Genomic DNA, 21,619 nt, shown 5'->3' with positions numbered 1-21,619 from the left:
GCTAACTCGAGGAGCTCCACACCATCCCGGACAAAGCAGCCCCGCTTGATTGGCGTCCCTTCCACAAACATTCACTCCCTCCCCCTCCGATGGACAGTGTCAGCCGTGTGCACCATCGACAAGGTTCACTGCAGGAACTCACCGAGGTTCCTCAGGCAGCACCTTCCAAACCCACGGCCACCACCATCTAGAAGGACAAGAGCAGCAGATACCTGGGATCACCCCCACCTGGAGGTTCCCCTCCAAGTCACTCCCCATCCCGACTGGGAAATATATCGGCCGTTCCTTCAGTGTCGCCGAGTCCAAATCCTGGATCTCCCACCCTAACAGCACGGTGGGTGTACCTTTTCTTTTATTCATTTACGGGGATGTGGACGAAGATGGTGGTGAGCTGCCTTCTTCAACCGCTGCAGTCCATGTGGTGTAGGTACACCCACTGTGCTGTTAGGGAGGGAGGGAGTTCCAAGATGCAGAAGTAGACCAATAGCATTAACCACTGGAAGTTTGTTCTGGAACTGTCCTTGGGTACAAGGATTTAAGTAACAGTTGTGACAGGATTCATAGTTTCAGGTTTTAAATGGGAGGCACGGTAGCACAGTGGTTAGCACTGTTGCTTCACAGCGCCAGGGTCCCGGGTTCGATTCCCGGCTTGGGTCACTGTCTGTGCGGAGTCTGCACCTTCTCCCCGTGTCTGCGTGGGTTTCCTCCGGGTACTCCGGTTTCCTCCCACAAGTCCCGGAAGATGTGCTGTTAGGTGAATTGGACATTCTGAATTCTCCCTCCCGTGTACACGAACAGGCACCGGAGTGTGGCGACTAGGGGCTTTTCACAGTAACTTCACTGCAGTGTTAATGTAAGCCTATTGCGACAATAAAGATTATCATATTAACTTTAGTGACAGACCAAAGCACATACAACTAAGACCATCAGACGAGGGGCAGAAGTCGGACATTCGGCCCATCGAGTCTGCTACACCAGACCATGAGATCATGACCGATCTGATGTGCTAATCCTCAACTCCACTTTCCCGCCTCATCCCCGTAACCCTCGACTCCCTCACAGATTAAAAATCTGTCTCTCTGAGACATTTCCAAATATATTCTTCACTGTAGACACCTACCTGGGATAGATAAACACGAGGCTCCTCCCAGGATGCATTTCTCTCCGGGGTCCTGAGATCACTGATGATGTAACAATAATAAGCTATTGGGGGGGTGATTCTGGCCCGCACTGTTCGTGGTGCACCTCTCACTATTCCCGGAGAATAGCGGGAGAGCTCCGAAATGCAGTTCGCCGCAGGTGCCGGACAGGCTGCGATGCTCCTGGTCAGGGTCATATCCTCGCTGGGTGGGAACCAGACTCACGAGCTGAAATGAGTCTGGAAACTCATTTAAATCGGCGCAGCCCCTCCGAGGTCGGAGTCTCCTGGCTTCCGGGAGGGTCTCCATCGGCACAGCGGGGAGGGCGGCGTGAATCCGGTCTCCGTCAACGGAGACGAGGCACGATGATCACGTCGGGGAGCTCGGACTCCATTGGATCCCCTGGGTGGTCGGGGAGAGGGGGCCTGGTACCTCACTGCAGGGCTGACAAGTTGGCATTGGAGAGGTGCCAGAAGCAGTGCCATGGGGTGGGGGGGGGGGCCATGGCCAAGAAAGGTGGGGGAACGAAAGGGGTTTGCGATGGATGGAGGTGTATGAAGGGTGGGGGAGAGGGGCTGAAAGGTGGCAGGGGCTTTCAGCGACTCCTTAGCGGGTATGTTCACTGGGGGAGGGGGGGGGGCAGAACGTGGATGAAATGAAAATCGCTTATTGTCACAAACAGGCTTCAAATGAAGTTACTGTGAAAAGCCCCTAGTCGCCACATTCCGGCGCCTGTTCGGGGAGGCCGGTACGGGAATTGAACCCGCGCAAGCCAGCTGCTTAGCCCACTGTGCTAAACCAGGCCCTTAGTGCCCTGATGCCAATGAGGATGGACGGGGCGGGGGGGGGGGGGGGGGGGGGTAGATCCTGCATGGTGGAGGAGTTTGTGGGGGGGGGGGGGCGGGATGTGACGCGGACATTTAGTGATGGGCGGGGCTGGGGTGGGGGGGAGGTTGCCCCTCCTGGGTCCAGAATTGGGGGTGTTGCCCATGTCTGCGGGGGGAGGGGGGGTGGGGGTTGAATTGGAGATCGGGCCATGCGGATCTGGCAGCAGCCGGTCTTGCTGATGTCTGACTGCAAGTCATTCATTCACTTCTCTTTGATACTGATTTTACTAGGCTGTGATTGACAGTTTACCCTCTTCTATCTCTTACCTTAAATCTGTGCGCCCTGGTTACTGACCCTTCTACTGATGGAAAAAGTGCCTTCACATCCACCCGATCGATGCCCCTCATAATCTTATTGACTTTGATCAGGTCCCCTCTCAACCTTCGCTGCTCCAAGGAAAACAGCCCTATCCCATTCCTATCTCCTCGTAACTCAGCCCAGACAGCATCCTGGTGAATCTCCTCCGCACCCTCTCCAGCGCAATCACATCCTTCCTATAGTGTGGCGACGAGGACTGCACAGGGTACTCTAGCTGTGTCCTAACCAGTGTTTTATACAGCTCCATCATAACCTCACTGCTCTTGGATTAATTGCCTTGGCGAATAGACGCAAACGTCCCGTATGCCTTCCTAACTACCTTATCTAGCTGTCCTTGCACCTTCGGCGATGTGTGGGTGGATACGCACTTCAAAATCTTTCTGATCTTCGGTATTCCAGGATCCTGCATTCATAGTGTAATTCCTTTGCCTTGTGAGCCCTCCCCACGTGCACTACCGCACACTTCTCCAGGTTGAATTCCATTTGCCCACCTGACCAGTCCACGACTAGCCTCCTGGGACCTACGGTTATCCTCCTATTAGCCACCCCACCAGTTTCATGTCGTCCGCAAACATCTTCAGCATGCCCTCTACATTTTAGTTCAGATCGTTAATGAACACTGTAAACAGCAAGGGCCCCAGCACCGAAGCCCTGGGGTCTTACTTGAGTCTGCCATGAGGGACCTTATCAAAAGTCTTGCTGAAGTCCATATATACCACATCAAATGCATTACCCTGATCAACACTCCTTTTTTTTAAAAAAGATGTATTTTATTACAAACATGTGTCAAAACAGGTTACAGCGAATAAACATCCCGGGAAACATACTTCCCAGCAATTAACTATAGTCTGTACAGACTTTTCCCCTTTTTCACCCCCCCCCCCCTCGCCTGCGACGAACAGCCCCTCAAACACGGTCACAAACATCAAACCCCCTGCAGAGCCCCATAACTCATACTTTATCTTCTCTAACCGCAGGAAGTCGTACAGGTCACCCAACCAAGCTGCTACCCCCCGGTGGCGATGCCGACCGCCACTCCAGCAAAATTCGCCGCCGTGCAATCAGAGAGGCGAAGGCCACGACATCGGCCTCCCTCCTCTCCATGAGCTCCGGCTTCTCTGAGACCCCAAATATCACCACCAAAGGGTCCGGGTCCACTCCCTCCTCCACTATCCTGGATAAGACCCCGAACACTCCCGCCCAGAATCTTCCCAATTTTTCACAGCCCCAAAACATGTGCGTGTGATTCGCTGACCCCCGCCCACACCTCTCACACTCATCTGCTACCCCCTGAAAGAACCCACTCATTCTCGCCCGAGTCACATGCACCCTGTGCACCACCTTAAACAGTATCAGGCTCATCCTTGGACAAGAGGAGGTCCCGTTTACCCTTCGCAATGCCTCACTCCGTACTCCCCCAATTGATCTCCATTCCCAACTCCGCCTCCCATTTCTCCTTGATCTTCACCACCCGCTCGCCTCCCTGCTCCCCCAGCCACTTGTATATATCCCCAATTCCCACCCACCCTATCCCTGACCACTTTACAAATCAGAAGACCCTATCCGAAGGGGTGTGAGCACTTCCTGAAACAAAGGGTTCGGGTAACTCCCTCGCTCCCTGGAGCCACCATGTCCGAAGCTCAACCTCCAGCCCAATGACTCACAAATTTCCTGGAGCCGCAAACACGTTGTGCAGACCCTGGAGCAGTGCCCAGGAGCTGCCTCTTGTTGCAGCCACAACACATCACCTGCCCAGCCATCCTTGATGTCTTTTTAAATATTAACTTGCAATGATATCTCTAGCAGCTCAAACAACCTCTCACCAAAGCTCGGCCCCCTCTTATCTCTCATCCGCATTCTGCCCATCGGTGATACCATCCAGGAGCTCGGCAGTAAATTACACATATACACCAAACTCTACCTCCCCACCACTTTTTTTGATTCCTCCACAGTTGTTAAGTTTCAGACTCCTTACCCGGCATCCAGTACAATGTGAACAAAGAATTTAGTCCAATTAAACAACAGTAATCTTTATTATTGTCACAAGTAGGCTTACAGTAACGGTGCAATGAAGTTACTGTGAATATCCCCTAGTCGCCACATTCCGGCGCCTGTTCGGGGACACAGAGGGAGAATTCAGAATGTCCAATCCACCTAACAGCACGTCTTTCGGGACTTGTGGGATTACAGTGGTTAAGAATGAGGGAAACAATCCTGCGGGATGTGAGAACATTGAGGAAAAGGAACATGGGAATGTGTTGTGCAGATGGGAGTGGAGGACAGTCCCGTCACATCCTGGGTCGAGGTTGCAGCTAAAGTGTTAAGTCCGCCTGGCTCTCCCCTGCCTCGGCAGCAGACGGGCTTTGTTCAATTGGCCCTCCCCTGATGGACTAAATTGCCATCCTGATCGCCGGTGGGCACGGGTCCCACTCTCACTCGCTCTCCAAACTATTACCCGATTGCGCGATGATGTCGGGGCCCACGGCCAACACCATCTCACGCGGGTTCACGCGCTTGCACGACGGCTCGAGCAAGGTAAAACTCTGGGCCAATAAGCTGATTGGGCTGTAACAATACTTCCATCCTGAACGGTTTCAGCCAAGTATTACGGAGGCTGCGATAGCGGATCACTGATCACAAAGTCACGCTTTTCTTGACTGAGGCGCGAATAACTGCGGCTGTCGGATGTCTCAAATTTCTCTTGTTTTTATTTCACATTTTCAGCATCCGCACAACGGCGCAGGTCGCTGGCCTTTCATTTGCTCAGCACAATTAGCACATTTCTCTTCAGGCTTTAGTCACGTTTCCCCCCCCCCCCCCCCCCGCCCCTCCCCCCATGCACAGAAAGATCTGGCAAACAACAACAACAACAACAACAGGAATATTGGCCAGTTCACTTCAAACGTCTGATCGAGGAAACCCAGGAAACGGCGAACTCCCTGCTCATCGAAAAGCTGCGGATCTTTTACAGGCTTTGGTTTCACGATGGAGACAGCAGCAGCGCACCGCTTCCTCGCGACGTCGCCACGGTTATCAGGCTGGACTCCCTCGCGACGTTGCCACGGTTATCAGGCTGGGCTATAACCTCAAGTGTTGAAATGAGACTTCACGGTTCTGATTCAGGAATAGCAGCTCCGCCGGAGACCAAAACAGTTTTGCAACGAACACGAAAGCACTTTAGAAGCCGACGCCTCTCAAAATCAGGCCTTAAAGATTCATGTAAGTCCTCAGATCTTTCTCCCACGCCTTCTCCTTTGCCTCTCTCCTGCGCTCCTCTTTCCTGCTGACGGTCGCAGCCTTCTGCACTCGGCAGACGCGGTCTCTCGGCCGCTCCACCGCTCCGGAATCATTGGCGCTGAAGTGAGTGACCTTCGGCCTCAGGTCCGTCTGGAACCCCAGGCCCTTCTGATCTCTCTTGAGTACCGTCTTCACCGGAAACCTTTGCCCCTTCCCATCGGGTCCAAGGCCCCCTTCCTTGTCCCAACCTTCCTTCAACATCATTTTGAAGCCCACGTTTGTCTCTGGAATGAAGAAGTAGGTTGGCGCTGGCTTCTCGTTCTTGTTGAACAAGTGCACGGTCGACCGCTCGTGCTGTTCAACGCTGTCCGCCTGGTATTCCACGTCACAAATCTGGCAGAATTTCCTCAGCTGTGGCCTCTCCCTGCAAGTGTTAAGGGCAGTCCATTGTTATTTTCAAATGATTATACTGAACACCGTCCATTCGGGAGACAGGACAACATTGCATTTTATCCTAAAGATCGGCCTCACTGACTGCAGCAGGGTAACACAAATAAAGTGACCTCTGGCTCAGAGGTATTGTTCCTGGAATAATAACCCCGAGAGCCAGCGCAAGGCGGGTTCAAATCCACCACAGCAGACGGTGACATTTGAATTCAATAAAAATCGAGAATTGAAATTTGATGACTGAATCATTGCCGATTATCGTTAAAAAACCCAGTGTCCCTTTAGGAAATCTGCCATCCTTACCCGGTCTATCCTCCGTCACCTCAAGAGAAGTGTAAAAGGAATCGGGGATTTCAACTTCACCAATATTAGTTGGGCTAGACAGAGTGTGAAAGGCTGAGAGGGGGTGGGATTCCTAAAGTGCACACAGGAGAGCTTTTTTGCTTTAAGCCCGTGCGTAGAAAGTCCTACAAGAGAGGGGGGCGGTGCTTGACCTAATTCTGGGGAACGAAGCCGGGCAGGTGGTAGAAGTGTCAATGGGGGAGCACTTTGGTAATAGCCACAGAAACCAAGGGAACAGAGTGCTAATAGCCACAGAAACCAAGGGAACAGAGTGTTAACAGCCACAGAAACCAGGGAAACAGAGTGCTAATAGCCACAGAAACCAAGGAACAGAGTGCTAATAGCCACAGAAACCCAGGGAACAGAGTGCTAATAGCCACAGAAACCCAGGGAAGAGAGTGCTAATAGCCACAGAAACCAAGGGAACAGAGTGCTAATAGCCACAGAAACCAAGAGAACAGAGTGCTAATAGCCACAGAAACCCAGGGAACAGAGTGCTAACAGCCACAGAAACCAAAGGAACAGAGTGCTAATGACAGTCTCCAGGGAGAATAAAAGGTGCGAAAGACCAAACAGCAGAGAAACTATCAGAGGGTAAACTGTGACAGATGTAGATGTGGGGGGAGGGGAAGGGGGATGCAAAGGGGAGAAAAGGTAAGGAAAGGGGGATACCTTGGCGGGGGGGGGGGGGGGGGGGGAATAAATATAACGAAAGACAAGAACGAAATAAATGGTAAAAGACAGTTAAAATGGAATGGGATGAAAACAAATGGGTCGAGGTGGGGTAGAGCTGATCATCTGAAGTTGTTGAATTTGATGTCGAGACCGGAAGGCTGTAACGTGCCTAATTGGCTCTGGTTTGTTTCCGAACACTCACTGGGGGCGACAGAGAGGGGGAAGTACCAGTGGCGATATGGCCCAGCGTGACTGGCAGCTTTCAGGCGAGGAGCTGGCTGCAGGGGCTGGTGGCAAAACGAATACGCCACATCCACATCCTGGGATGTCACAGACGCTGGCTCACGCCTTACTCTGTTGATATCGGATCGCAAAGTGCAAAACCGCCAGTTGGATTAAACGCTTACCTCGGACCTTGCTGCTCCTCCCGATAAGTATGGAATTCTTCGAGAGCCGCGACGATCTCCGCATGCCCAGCTTGTCTGGCCAAATCCAACGCATCCCGACCGGTGGAGTCGCACACACCAACCCAGGCGGCCCCCCGCTGCAGTAGGTATCGCACCACCTCCACCTGACCACTGTATGCCGCACACATCATTGCAGTCCAGTAGTAGCTGTCCCGGAAGTCAATATCGCACATTACTGTCTCCACCAAGCTGCGAAGCATTTTCAGGTCTCCATTTTGAGCACACTTCAGCATCAGGTGACCATTCCTCTCCGCTGCCGCGGGAAGGCTCCTCGGATCTCGTTGCCCGTCGGCAGTCTCGGGCCTCGGCTTCCGCCAAATGACTCTCCTTCTCCGAACTGAGCTCGCACCCGCCTCACTCCTCGTCGCCAGAAGGCCCTCATAGAAACTCTTCGCCTCGTCTCCGTTCAAAGCCCCGTCTCTGCTGCGGGACGAGGGGGATCTCCGACGCTGCCCATTTTCCCATCCGTCCGCTTTCTCTTTAGCTCGGGTAAAAGTGATCAGCTGCGTGTGGTTCATCCCGCGGAACCTTCTCCGGCTACAGTTCGGAAAAACAACTTTTCTGTCGCAGCTGGTCTCACAACTTGCCAAAGATCCGACTTGGAAAAAAAAAGGAAAACCAGGTTAGGAACTGCCGACGATTTTTAACAGTTACAAAGCAATGAGTAGCAAGTTTCAATGGGGAAGAGTGACCACAAACAGCAAGAGATAATTTTAAAAAACAGAAGTTAGGTCCATCTAGCCTGTTCTGCCGTTCAATAAGATCAAGGATGATCCAATTGCAGCCTCGACCCCACTTCTATTGCTCGCCCCTCCCCATTTCCCTTTATTCCTGTGTCAAAGAAAAGCCATGATGTGGAGATGTCGGCGTTGGACTGCGGGGGTGGGGGGGGGGGGTCTGACAACACCAGGTTAAAGTCTGACAGGTTTGTTTCGAATCACTAGCTTTCGGAGCACTGCTCATTGTTATGGGCCAGGGTTTAGAGAACCCCAGAGTGTATCATGGAGTTCACCTGACCCACAACTGGTATGGGGAGCACACGGCCCACTCTACAGGTGTGGGACAGCAGGAATGGAAAAGTATTTTTTTAAAGCAAAACAATGTTTATTCTATGAACTCAAGTTAACCTTTTTAAAACATACAGTGAACATCTTAGCAACCATCAATTCAAATACAACCCCCAAAGAATACAACACTAAGTAATCCTTAAGCTGTCCTTTTGACATCCATAAGACTTAAAACACCTTTTACCAGAAGCACATCAGGTTAAAGTCACTACTGTTATTAGCTTTAAATCACCAGGATCGATTTTCAGTCTTTCGATCACAGAGAGAGATTCATACACCTTCTGGCTGTGACTGCAGCTATCCAGCTCTGAAAACGAAACTAAAACCCACCCTGCAGCAAACAGCCTAAAACGAAAGTATAAAGCTGACAGACAGCTCAGCTCCACCCACTCTCTGACATCACTGCAGTAGTAAACACCCATTACTTAAAGGTACTCTCACATGACAATATACAGATTATAAATATACAAGCATATAGATTATACACACACATATAGATTATGCCCAAGGGGCAGCATGGTAGCACAATGGTTAGCACTGTGGCTTCACAGCGCCAGGGTCCCAGGTTCGATTCCCGGCTTGGGTCACTGTCTGTGCGGAGTCTGTACATCCTCCCCGTGTGTGCGTGGGTTTCCTCCGGGTGCTCCGGTTTCCTCCCACAGTCCAAAGACGTGCAGGTTAGGTGGATCGGCCGTGCTAAATTGCCCTTAGGTTAGATGGGGTTGCTGGGTTACGGAGATGGGGTGGAGGTGTGGGCTTGGGTAGGGTGCTCTTTCCAAGGGCCGGTGCAGATTCGATGGGCCGAATGGCCTCCTTCTGAACTGTAAATTCTATGAAATTCTATGATTATACAGTAACTTCATTGCAGTATTAATGTAAGCCTACTTGTGACACTAATAAAGATTATTCAGTAACATCATTCATATATAGATTATATATGCACATAGATTGTATACATACAGATTATACACTATATAGATTATGCATACACATATGGATTATACAGTAACTTCATTGCAGTATTAATGCAAACCTACTTGTGACACTAATAAAGATTATTCTGTAACGTTATTCACAGAACATCGAACAGTACAGCACAGTACAGGCCCTTCGGCCCACAATGTTGGCCGACCATTTATCCTAATCTAAGATCAACCTCACCTACACCCCTTCAATTTACTGCTGACCTTGTGCCTGTCCAAGAGTCGCTTAAATGTCCATAATGACCCTGACTCCCCCACCTCTGCTGGCAGTGCATTCCACACACCCACCACTCTCTGTGTAAAGAACCTCTGACATCTCCCCTATACCTTCCTCCAATCACCTTAAAATTATGTCCCCTTGTGACAGCCATTTCCACCCTGGGGAAAAGTCTCTGGCTATCCGCTCTATCCATGCCTCTCATCACCTTGTACATCTCTATCAAGTCACCTCTCTGCCTTTTTCGCTCCAGTGAGAAAAGCCCTCGCTCCCCCTCAACTTTTCTTCATAAGACATGCCCTCCAGTCCAGGCAGCATCCTGGTAAATCTCCTCAGTACCCTCGCCAAAGCATCCACATCCTTCCTATAATGAGGCGACCAGAACTGGACACAATATTCTGAATGTGGTCTAACCAGGGTTTTATAAAGCTGCAGCAAAACCTCACAGCTCTTAAACTCAATCCCCCTGTTAATGAAAGCCACCACACCATACACCTTCTTAACAATCCTATCAACCTGGGTGGCAACTTTGAGGGATCTATGTACGTGGACCCCAAGATCCCTCTGTTCCTCCACACTTCCAAGAATCCTGTCTTTAACCCTGTATTCAGCATTCAGATTCGACCTTCCAAAATGAATCACTTCACATTTATCTAGGTTGAACTCCACCTGCCACCTCTCAGCCCAGCTCTGCTTCCTGTCAATGTCTTGTTGTAACCTGTAACAGCCCTCAACACTATTTACAACTCCACCAACCTTCGTGTCATCGGCAAACTTACTAACCCACCCTTCCACTTCCTCATTCAAGTCATTTATAAAAACCACAAAGAGCAGAGGTCCCAGAACAGATCCCTGAGGGACACCACTGGTCACCGACCTTCAGGCGGAATACTTTCCATCCGCTATCACTCGCTGTCTTCTTTCAGCCAGCCAATTCTATATGTAGACAGCCAGATTTCCCTGTATCCCATGCCCCCTAACTTTCTGAATGAGCTTACCATGGGGAACTTTATCAAATGCCTTACTGAAATGCATATACACCACATCCACTGCCCGACCTTCATCAATGTGTCTCGTCACATCCTCAAAGAATTCAATGGGGCTTGTGAGGCATGACCTGCCCCTCACAAAGCCATGCTGACTATCTTTAATCAAACTGATGTTTTTCTAAATAATCATAAATCCTATCTCTCAGAATCCTTTCCAATATTTTGCTCACCACAGGCATAAGACTGATGGGGCTGTAATTCCCAGGGATTTCCCTATTCCCTTTCTTTAACAGGGGAACAGCATTCGCCTCCCTCCAATCATCCGGTGCTACTCCAGTGGAGAGTGAGGAGGCAAAGATCATCGCCAACGGCGCAGCAATCTCCTCCCTCGCTTCCCGTAGTAACCTTGGGTATATCCCGTCAGGCCCAGGGGACTTATCTATCCTGATGCTTTTCAAAATTTCCAGCACATCCCCTTCTTAATATCAACCTGTTTGAGTCTATTAACCTGGTTCACACTGTTTCCATTAGCAACAAAGGTCCCTCTCTCTAGTGAATACTCAGATTATAGATTATATATAAATACAAATTATGCACACATATATACGCACATATAGATTATACATACACATATAGATTATCCAGTAACGTATTGAAGATAATGTAAACCTGCTTGTGACACTATTAAAGGTTATTCAGTAACTTTATTCATATATAGATTATATATACAGATTATACATTCACATATAGATTACATATCTGCACATATTCTACATTCATATATAGATTATATATACATACAGCTTCTACATTAATATATAGATTACATATACATACAGATTCTACTGTGCGGAGTTTGCACATCCTCCCCGTGTCTGCGTGGGTTTCCTCCGGGTGCTCCGGTTTCCTCCCACAGTCCAAAGATGGGCGGGTTAGGTGGATTGGCCAAGCTAAATTGCCCTTAGTGTCCAAAATTGCCCTTAGTGTTGGGTGGGGTTGCTGGGTTAGGGGGATAGGGTGGAGGTGTGGACTTTGGGTAGGGTGCTCTTTCCAAGAGCCGGTGCTGACTCGATGGGCCGAATGGCCTCCTTCTGCACTGTAAATTCTATGATAATCTATGATATACATACAGATTCTACATTCATATATAGATTATATATACATACAGATTCTACATTCATATATAGATTATATATACATACAGATTCTACATTCATATATAGATTATACATACACATATAGATTATCCAGTAACTTCATTGCAGATTAATGTAAACCTACTTGTGACACTATTAAAGATTATTCAGTAACTTTATTCATAGATTATATATACATAGATTATACATTCACATATAGATTAGATATATGGACATAGATTATACATTCACATATAGATTATATATATATGCACATAGATTCTACATTCATATATAGATTAAATATACAAAGAGATTATGCATTAATATATGGATGATACATTTACTATATAGATTATATAGTTTCTATACATTACCATACAGATTGCTGTGCTGATCACCTGACAGCCTCTTCCTTCCCCGCCGCCATCTTGGAGTCAGGATGCTCGCGGGGGCCGCCGGGAGCCATCGACCTCTGACCCCCGCCGGGTCCCCCCCTTTCCTCCCGTTTCCGGTTCCGGCGGTGAGAGGTCAGCGCCGGGTCCCCGGATGCGGTCGCTATGGCGGCGGCGGCCCTCAGCTCCATGTACAGCAGCCCGCAGCTGGTGAGACCGTCCGCACCCCCCTCCCTGGAATTTAGCACAGTGTCCAGCAACAATAAGGACATTATATTATTATTAATTATCTTGTCATCACTGTCAGCATCTTGGGGGCGGGGTTACCATTGACCTGGACCAGCACCGTCCAGCCCACAGGACAAGAGCAGCAGATACCTGGGATCACCCCCACCTGGAGGTTCCCCTCCAAGTCACTCCCCATCCCGACTGGGAAATATATCGGCCGTTCCTGCAGTGTCGCCAAATCCTGGAGCTCCCTCCCTAACAGCACGGTGGGTGTACCTACACCGCAGGGACGGCAGCGGCTTCAAGAAGGTGGGGCAGTGGTTAGCGCTGCTGCCTCACAGCGCCGAGGACCCGGCTTCGATTTCCCCCCCCGGGGTGGGGTTTGCACATTCTCCCCGTGTCTTATCTTCCAGGAACGATGACGGTCAGAAGTCTCACAACACCAGGTTAATGTCCCAACAGGGTTGTTTCGAATCACTAGCTTTCGGAGCGCTGCTCCTTCCTCGGGTGAATGAAGGTCGGTGCATTCACCTGAGGAAGGAGCAGCGCTCCGAAAGCTAGTGTTTGAAACAAACCTGTTGGACTTTAACCTGGTGTCGGACTTCTTACTGTGCCCACCCCAGTCCAACGCCGGCATCTCCACATCATGGCTACCCCGATGAAGTACTGCTCTCCTCTCTTGACAGGATTTCCATCTGGCCCTCCCCCCACGCTATCCACCCTCACTGCTTTCCATTTCTCTCTTGGTGTTGGACCAAGACTCGCTTCCACAGCCATATTTCCTTCTCTCTGGGGACTGCCATTCACACTCTCTCCTTGGTTTCTGTGGCCATTAGACCCCCCATTTCCCTGGGTTTCTGTGGCTATGACTCCTCTTTCATTCTAAAATGAAAATGGCATAGTGTCACAAGTAGGCTTCAAATTAAGTTACTGTGAAAAGCCCCTAGTCGCCATATTCCGGTGCCTGTTTGGGGAGGCCGGTACAGGAATTGAACCCACGCTGCTGGCCTGCCTTGGTCTGCTTTAAAAGTCAGCTATTTAGCCCACTGTGCTAAACCAGCCCCTACCAACTCCACTGTATAAATATTTCCCACTTTCTATATCTTTTAGCTTTGACAAAGAGTCATCTGGACTCGAAACGTTAGCTCTTTTCTCTCCCTACAGATGCTGCCAGACCTGCTGGGATTTTCCAGCATTTTCTCAGAGATGAGGAGGAATTTCTTCAGCCAGAGGGTGGTGAATCTGTGGAACACTTTGCCGCAGAAGGCTGTGGAGGCCAAATCACTGAGTGTCTTTAAGACAGAGATAGATAGGTTCTTGATTAATAAGGGGATCAGGGGTTATGGGGAGAAGGCAGGAGAATGGGGATGAGAAAAATATCAGCCATGATTGAATGGCGGAGCAGACTCGATGGGCCGCGTGGCCTAATTCTGCTCCTATATCTTATGGTCTTATGGTATCCTTTTCTCATGGTTTACAATTGATGCGTCTCGTCCAGTATCTGAATGTAAAAGTGACCTGGGACGGGTGCTGTCGCAACTTGATCTTTCTTATCGCTTGGGCCGCAATTTGGGGTCCAGATCATTGAATTGCTGTTGGATTAAATGAAATAACATCACCGTCTCCCTCTCTGTACAGGTCAGAAGTAACCAGGATGAGGTGCCCGAGCTCAATCTGGGTGAACTGGACCTAACGTCTGATGAGTTTATCCTGGATGAAGTCGACAGTGAGCATTATGTTTATCGTACCTAACTGGCGACGTGGGAATTCTCTTTCACAGCCTGTACACGGCTTCAGCGTCTTGTTGGTTTAGGATCCTTGTGCGTTGTCAATGGAAATGCAAAGCTGGATGATAAAAGATGTTTTGATAGGCGGGGGGCCAAAAGGAAACAGAGCTTCTTTTCTCCTCCGCCCGCTCAACAACATCTTGTACTTCTGGAACAACACCGTCCCAACATCATGAAATGTGACACCAAGACAATGTGAATGGAAGTTTCCAGTTCATAGAATCATAGAATTTACAGTGCAGAAGGAGGCCAGTCAGCCCATCGAGCCTGCACCGGCCCTTACAAAGAGCACCCTAGTCAAGTCCACATCTCTACCCTATCCCTGTAACCCCCACTTAACCTTTTTGGACACTAAGGGCAATTTAGCCCTTGTGGCCAATCCACCTAACCTGCACATCTTTGGACTGTGGGAGGAAACCGGAGCACCCGGAGGAAACCCACGCAGACACGGGGAGAACGTGCAGACTCCGCACAGACAGTGACCCAAGCCGGGAATCGAACCTGGGACCCTGGAGCTGTGCTAACCACTGTGCTGCCGTGCTGCCCCGAGGACCACAGGTTGCTTTCCCCCTTTGAGGGGTGGGGGGAGAGCTGACTGGCAGTGATTTAACTTGAGGGTCACCACACCTCGGGCGAGGGGGTGCGGTTGAGAAGGTGGGGCCTTCATGAATAACCTCAGCTGGTACGGGAATTGAACCGGTGCTGTTGGCATTGCTCCACGTTACGTACCAGCCGTCCAGCTGACTGAGCTAAACCGGCCCACCACCCCCGAGCCAAAGTTAGCGCGTAAGGAATGAGCCAAAACTTGGCCAAACAGGTGTTTTCTAACGAGTGTCTTCAAAGACGTGGAAAGGTTTAGCGAGGGAATTCCAATGGTGGAGACATTAATATCGGGGATGCTCAAGAGGCCAGAATTAACTGAGTGCAGACATCTCGACGTGTGGTAGGACTGGAGGGAGATTATACCGACAATGAGGGACGAGGTAATGGAGGGATTTGAAATCTCCGAAGACGCACTTGGTCACGTTTAGAAGGATGAGGGGGGATGTTATATGAAACTTACAGGATACTGCGAGGCCTGGATAGAGTGGACGTGGAGAGGATGTTTCCACTTGTAGCAGAGGACACCATCTCAGACTAAAGGGACGATCCTTTAAAACAGAGATAAGGAGGAATTTCTTCAGCCAGAGGGTGGTGAATCTGTGGAACTCTTTGCCGCAGAAGGCTGTGGAGGCCAAATCACTGAGTGTCTTTAAGACAGAGATAGATAGGTTCCTGATCAATAAGGGGATCAGGGGTTATGGGGAGAAGGCAGGAGAATGGGGATGAGAAACATAATCAGGGTGCAGCTCGGAAGGTTAGCTCACATCGCAGCGAGGTGGGAGCAGGGGAATAGAAGGGTTGGCCTCATGCAGCTGAAGTGCTGTCACTGACTCAATGCTGCTGAGAGGAGAGGACTGGGGCTCCGAGAAACCCCCGGAGCCATTGGTAGCTCTGTAGCTACTGAGAGCGAGGGCTCGGGAAAGCCCAGGAGCTGGATTTTCTTGGAGCTGGAGAACCCCAGGGGGACACGCCAACACCAGCGAGATTGGCTGCTGAGGCAATGGGTATCCCAGGAGCAGTGAAGGTCTGTTCAGCACAGCTAGATAGCTGGGACCGTGCCAGTGGTTAGATACTGCGGTTGTAGCCTGGTGAGTCCAGTGGGGCACTGTCTCGTGGGAAGAGGTTCAATAACTGAGGTGAGCACTCCTGGAGTAGGCTGAGTTGGAGCATCGAGGCCTAGATTACAAAAGCAGGGCGGTTATGTTGGAGTTGTCTAGAACTTTGGTGAGGAGGCAGCTGGAGTAATGTGTACAGTTCTGGTCACCATATTCGAAAAGCACTGTTGCTGTAGTCCCAGCTGACCATAGGCTGCTTTCCCCCTTTGAGGGGGGAAGCTGACTGGTGGTGATTTAACCTGTGGGTCACCACACCTCAGGTGAGGGCAAGGTTGAGAAGGCAGTGCGTCAAGTATAAAAACTGGCAAGTCATGCTGCTGTTGTATAGAACCTTGGTAAGGCCGCACTTGGAATATTGCACACAATTCTAGTCGCCACAGTACCAGAAGGATTTGGAGGCTTTAGAGAGGGTGCAGAGGAGGTTAACCAGGATGTTGCCTGGTCTGGAGGGTGTCAGCAATGCGGAGAGGCTGAATAGACTCGGACTGTTTTCATTTGAAAGACGGAGGTTGAGGGGTGGCCTGATAGAGGTCTACAAGATTGTGAGGGGCATGGATAGAGTGGATGGGCAGGCACTCTTTCCCAGGGTGGAGGGGTCAGTCACCAGGGGGCCGAGGTTTCATGTCCGTGGGGCAATGTTTCGAGGAGATGTGCGAGGCAGGTTTTTTACACAGAGGGTGGAAAGTGCCTGGAACGCGTTGCCAGGGGAGGTTGTGGAAACAGATACATTAACGTCGTTCAAAAGGCATCTTGACAAACACATGGATAGGATGGGTATAGAGGGATACGGCACAAGGAAGTGCTGAGGGTTTTGGCCAAGGTTGGCATCATGACCAGTATAGGCTTGGAGGGCCGAAGGGCCTGTTCCTGTGCTGTATCGTTCTTTGTTCATGAATGAACTCAGCCGGTACATTATAGGAAGGATGTGATTGCCCTGGAGGGGGGGGGGGCAGAGGAGATTCACCAGGATGTTGCCTGGGATGGAACATTTCAGTTATGAAGAGAGGTTGGATCGGCTGGGGTTGTTTTCACTGGAGGAGAGAAGACTGAGGGGCGACCTGATCGAGGTGCACAAGATTCTGAGGGGCGTGGACAGGGTGGATAGGGAACAGCAGTTCCCCTTTAGTTGAAGGGTCAGTCACAAGGGGGGCACAAGTTCACGGTGAGGGGCAGGAGGTTCAGAGGGGGACTTGAGGAAAACCATTTTCACCCAAGCCACATTCCCCCCCCCCCCCCATGGGGAAATCTAGAACTAGGGGGACACAGTTTTAAAAATACGGCGTCTCCCATTTGAGACCGAGTTGAGGAGGAATTCCTTCTCCGTGAGGGGCCGGCCCCCTGGAATTCTCTTCCGTAGAGAGCAGCAGAGGGCTCGGCCATTGAGTTCATCCGAGGCTGGGGGAGCGGGACAGATTTTCGGTTGACAAAGGAGTCGGAGGTTGTGGGGACGGGCAGGAAAGTGGCGTTAAGGCCAGGGTATTGTGAGGAGAAATGTTCTGAAATAAAATGCTGTTACAAACTGGGTTGTCGAAAGCAGTGTTTCCAGGCAGATCTCTGCTTCTATTAATGAAGAAACATTTGAAAGAGAAAGATTCAAGTGGTGTGAAATTGGTATTGAGTACAAAACGTTAACGTTCCAAATAGGTGTTCGTTTGAATAGCTTTGTGTTTGCTACTGTGCCTGAGGGGCTAAGCTCTCGTACTGCGTAAGCCAGGTTAAACTTGTGGGCCTGTCTTCAGCTGGTCTCAAACTACGTGTGAAGTAACTATTCTAAATTTAGTTTCTATGTCACAGCGCACATCCAAGCCAACCTCGAAGATGAACTGGTGAAGGAGGCGTTGAAAACGGTAAGTTTTATGTCCGAAATAGCCAAGGAAAGGTTGGTGCTGTTTTTGTAAAAATGTCGGCGTGGGAAGTTAGCAGCATTTACAATTTGTATGTCAGTAGCAAGCCACGGAGATTTCCCAGTTGAGCGTCAAGTCTGTATCGCGATGGAAGTCCTGGCAAGGACTGACTGGGTTGTGTTCTGAGTCCCAGTGTCACACAGAGAGTTTGCTCAGCTCAGCAAGTCAATGCGGCCTCCTATGGAGCAATCCGGTCAATCCCATTCTCTTTCCCAAAGCAACTTTATTTTCCTCCAGCGCCGATCCAGATTCGGTTGGAATCGTTCCCGTTGGGAAAACCCTTTTCGCCCAGAGGGTGGCGGCCATTTTGAATTTGTTGCCTGAATTGGTGGTTGAGGCGAAAGCACTCAAATTGTTTAAAAGGGACCAGGACCTGCATCTGGCGTCCTGGGATCTTTGCGACGCTACGGACCAGGTGTTGGTGAATGGGATGGGCTGAATGGCCTCTCTCTCGCTGCACTCTACCTTTCCTCAGCTTCAATTTCCTACAGCCCCACCCTATGCCCGTAACTCCATCTAACCCGCACATCTTTGGACACTAAGGGGCAATTGATCACGGCCAATCCACCTAACCTGCACATCTTTGGACTGTGGGAGGAAACCGGAGCACCCGGAGGAAACCCACACACACACGGGGAGAACGGGCAGACTCCGCACAGACTGAGCCAAGCCGGGAATCGAACCTGGGCCCCTTGCGCTGTGAAGCAACAGTGCTAACCACTGTGCCGTTTTTTGAGGAAGAGATGGCTTCGAAGTATACTTGGAAACGGCAATGGCTGTCTAAGGTTCCAGAAACCAGCTGCATCTGTGTAATGTTCTTTGATTAGGCTGACGTGAACAAAGAACATTAGACTTTGTTTCATAAACAAAGCTATTTATTACTAACACTACATTAACAAATAACTAAAATGTCCAATAGAATACAGTTGGAAATAAATCTCTAGCACTAACTTACACTAAGATACAAGGGAGCTGCTCTATTCTGCGACTGCTATCAACTCCTTGCCAACACTTTCTGAAGGAACACTTGGTGCGTCCGGGTCCCGGGACTCCGTACTCGCCCCACCATCTGGCCGGATGGTTGAACTACAACAGTAAAACATAACTTATTACACACATGCAGCTCATAGAATTTGCAGTGATGGTGATCTGCTCACATTCGACACAGATGATAGTCTGCCCATCATCACACACTGTTTAAGATGAGAGATTTCAGCATTGCTTCTTCCAGTTCTCCATTGGTAATGAGCGCGGTTGAACGTCCACGGGGATTACCCCGCGGGAACTCCTCTTTTGATTAACTTTAGGGACCCGCTTGAAAAGTAACCTGAATTTTAAAATCTCTTTCCTCCACAGGGGGTGGATTTGAGGCACTACTCCAAACAAGTGGAGACGGAGTTACAGCACATCGAACATGCCTCCATTAAGGACTGTATCCTTTGAGATAAATGACCTCTCCCCACCCATTCCTTGCCCCGCCGTCCTGTCTCTCTCTACCCTTCTTTCCGAGGTAAAGCGCGTTCGTGGGAATTTTTATTTCAAGTTGCTCCTGTTAATATCAAATGCATTTTTCAAAGTGTTCTTGCATGGGATGCGGCTGGACCAGCATTGGGTTGCCACGCGCTCCATTCACTGTTGACACTTGGCTACAGCTGGTTCCTGCCGATGAAACCTGAGGTGTTCACTCCTTCCCGGATGCTTTCCCTCCACTTCGGGCTGCCTTGGGTCAGAGATTCCCAGACATCCCTACTTGTCCTTGAACTGAGGGGCTTGATGGGTCGTATCGGAGGTCAGTCGAGGACCAAGCGTCTTGCGATAAATCCCGGCTCACGTGTATATTACCAGATCGGGGTAAGGACTGGAGGTTTGCTTCCCTAAAGTTTAGTGGTCCAGATGGTCACGGTTTAAAAATAAGGGGGTCGCCCATTTAAGACGGAGATGAAGAGAATTATTTCCTCTCTGAGGGCGGTGAGTCTCTGAAACTCTTCCTCAAAGGAAGCAGAATCTATGGATATTTTTAACACCGAGCTGGATAGATCCTCGATTAACAAGGGGAGGTGAAAGGTTATGGGGGGGTCGGCTGGGATGTGGGGTTGAGGTTACAATCAGATCAGCCAATGGTCTTACTGAATGGGGGAGGGGCCGAGTGGCCTGACTCCTCCTCATTCGTATGTTTAATAATAAAGAAAGGTTGGCTTGGCAGGCCATCAGTACTCTCCCAACCAGCCTGGCATATTAAACGCAGGCGACCTTTGTTGGGACTCTTTTTGAAGGAGGGCTGTGCAGTCCCCAGGGGGGTCGTTAGTGGCTCCTCCGAGATAACTAGTTTTCCTGAAATTGCCAAGTGGCTTCCTGCGTGCGGGGCCAGAGGCCGACGTGTTGGACCGTTGTTCCGTTTGAGAAATAGCGATGAGCACGCCTATTGATTTATTTCTAACTGCACAGTGTGAGGCCGCAGTCCTTCCCACCCGGCTGCCGCTGCTTTCCTTAGCAGCTGGTTCCAGACATTAAGGAAAGTCAGAATATTGCCAGCCTTCACAATCAGATCACCGTCTGTGACACCATCCTGGAGGTAGGGAGATGGATGCTAATGGATTTCTGTTGTCTTCTCGCCTGCTTGTGGAATCAATCATTTGTTCGTGGCCAGGAGACCTTGGGAGCACAGAGTCTTTCTGAGCCATGACAAAACGGTACTGTCTCTGCCCTAATGTGCTGGCATAATACCGTGAGATTCAAAATGAGTTAACCCAGCTGAGATCTTGCAGAGGCGACGTGTTCTAAACTGCTAAAATCATCATTGGCTTGGGCCTCTTAATGGCTCTGGTGTGTGTGCAATATTTTGATGACGATTGAGATATTGCCGGATTTACAAAGCAAAGACTTTCGGACGAGAGAAGCTTTGACGAATCTTGCGCCCCTCAGGAAAAAAACCACAAGAATGCCAAATTTTAAATCCTCACAGGAACTGCAGGAGAAAAGGCTGATTGGTTGACAAGTCGGGCCCCGATTAGCCGAGGCGTCGCTATGGAGAAAGCGAGGGGGGAAACCCTCGTTCCCCCCCCCCTCAAGCTCCCTTTCCACCTGTAGCATAAATTGCTGAGAGTGTTTGAAATTTGGCATTCTTCCATTTGACTTGACAAGTGCGAGACAAAAAGCGGCAACAATGTGGCTCTCTGGGGGAAGCAGTTCCCTGACGTGCAATGCCAGCGTGCTCCAGGAACCCAGTGGCTAAAACTTTCCGGTTGTTTACCAGGGAATTACTTCTTCCTGACGTTCGATAATGCGTGCTTTGGATTCTGGGGGACCCATTTGTGGTCCAGCTCCTTTTATTTACGCGTTTAACGTTGGAACACATCCCCAAGCCGCTTCAGAGGAAAGTATTAAAAGACGAACCAAGGAAAGGGAATTTTGAACGACTGAAAGCTTGTGGCTGTAGAAGCGCGAGCGTTACTGAGGATCCTGAGGACCGGGAACAAGATAGGAGAGGTTTAGAGAGCGTCACGGCCCCTGAACTTTGCAAGACCGTCCTGTTTTAGAATGCCCCCTTAACCCCGAGTGGAAAGGATTGCAGAACTAGAATTCCTGGTAAACCCCTCGGTTCTGAGAAAGGTCCACGTGAACCTGGGTCCCTTGTGCGTGAGAAACTTACATGGGCAGATTTCGGACCTCCGATGGAATCTCC

The 21,619-nt window shown here is 50.0% G+C and overlaps 2 protein-coding genes across 4 annotated transcripts in view; one reads left to right on the top strand and one right to left on the bottom strand.

The window, feature by feature from the left end:
• Positions 1-3,093: 3,093 nt before the first annotated feature.
• On the bottom strand, positions 3,094-12,413 carry gpank1 (G patch domain and ankyrin repeats 1). Of its 2 annotated transcripts, none has more exons than XM_072475787.1 (3): positions 12,283-12,413; positions 7,454-8,111; positions 3,094-6,006 (listed from the first exon to the last, which is right to left on the bottom strand). In XM_072475787.1, exons 2-3 carry the CDS (start codon positions 8,029-8,031, stop codon positions 5,553-5,555), a joined length of 1,032 nt encoding a protein of 343 aa, XP_072331888.1. In that variant the 5' UTR covers positions 8,032-8,111; positions 12,283-12,413; the 3' UTR covers positions 3,094-5,552. The 2 variants fall into 2 exon arrangements, with proteins under 2 accessions (XP_072331888.1, XP_072331889.1); XM_072475788.1 differs by having other exon boundaries at positions 12,288-12,350.
• vps52 (VPS52 subunit of GARP complex) overlaps positions 12,413-21,619 on the top strand; it is a 47,542-nt gene continuing 38,335 nt past the window's right edge. Inside the window, exons 1-5 of one of the 2 annotated variants that reach the window (XM_072475784.1) lie at positions 12,413-12,510; positions 14,167-14,254; positions 17,828-17,880; positions 19,294-19,369; positions 20,442-20,509. In XM_072475784.1, the coding sequence (XP_072331885.1) occupies positions 12,466-12,510; positions 14,167-14,254; positions 17,828-17,880; positions 19,294-19,369; positions 20,442-20,509 (330 nt within the window). In that variant the 5' untranslated portion in view covers positions 12,413-12,465. The other variant, XM_072475786.1, reaches the window with a different exon arrangement.

Source organism: Scyliorhinus torazame, chromosome 14, assembly GCF_047496885.1.
Source record: "Scyliorhinus torazame isolate Kashiwa2021f chromosome 14, sScyTor2.1, whole genome shotgun sequence".
Lineage (NCBI taxonomy): Eukaryota > Metazoa > Chordata > Chondrichthyes > Carcharhiniformes > Scyliorhinidae > Scyliorhinus > Scyliorhinus torazame.
The sequence above is the reverse complement of the archived record's forward strand: the minus strand, read 5'-3'. Positions and strand labels throughout refer to the sequence as shown.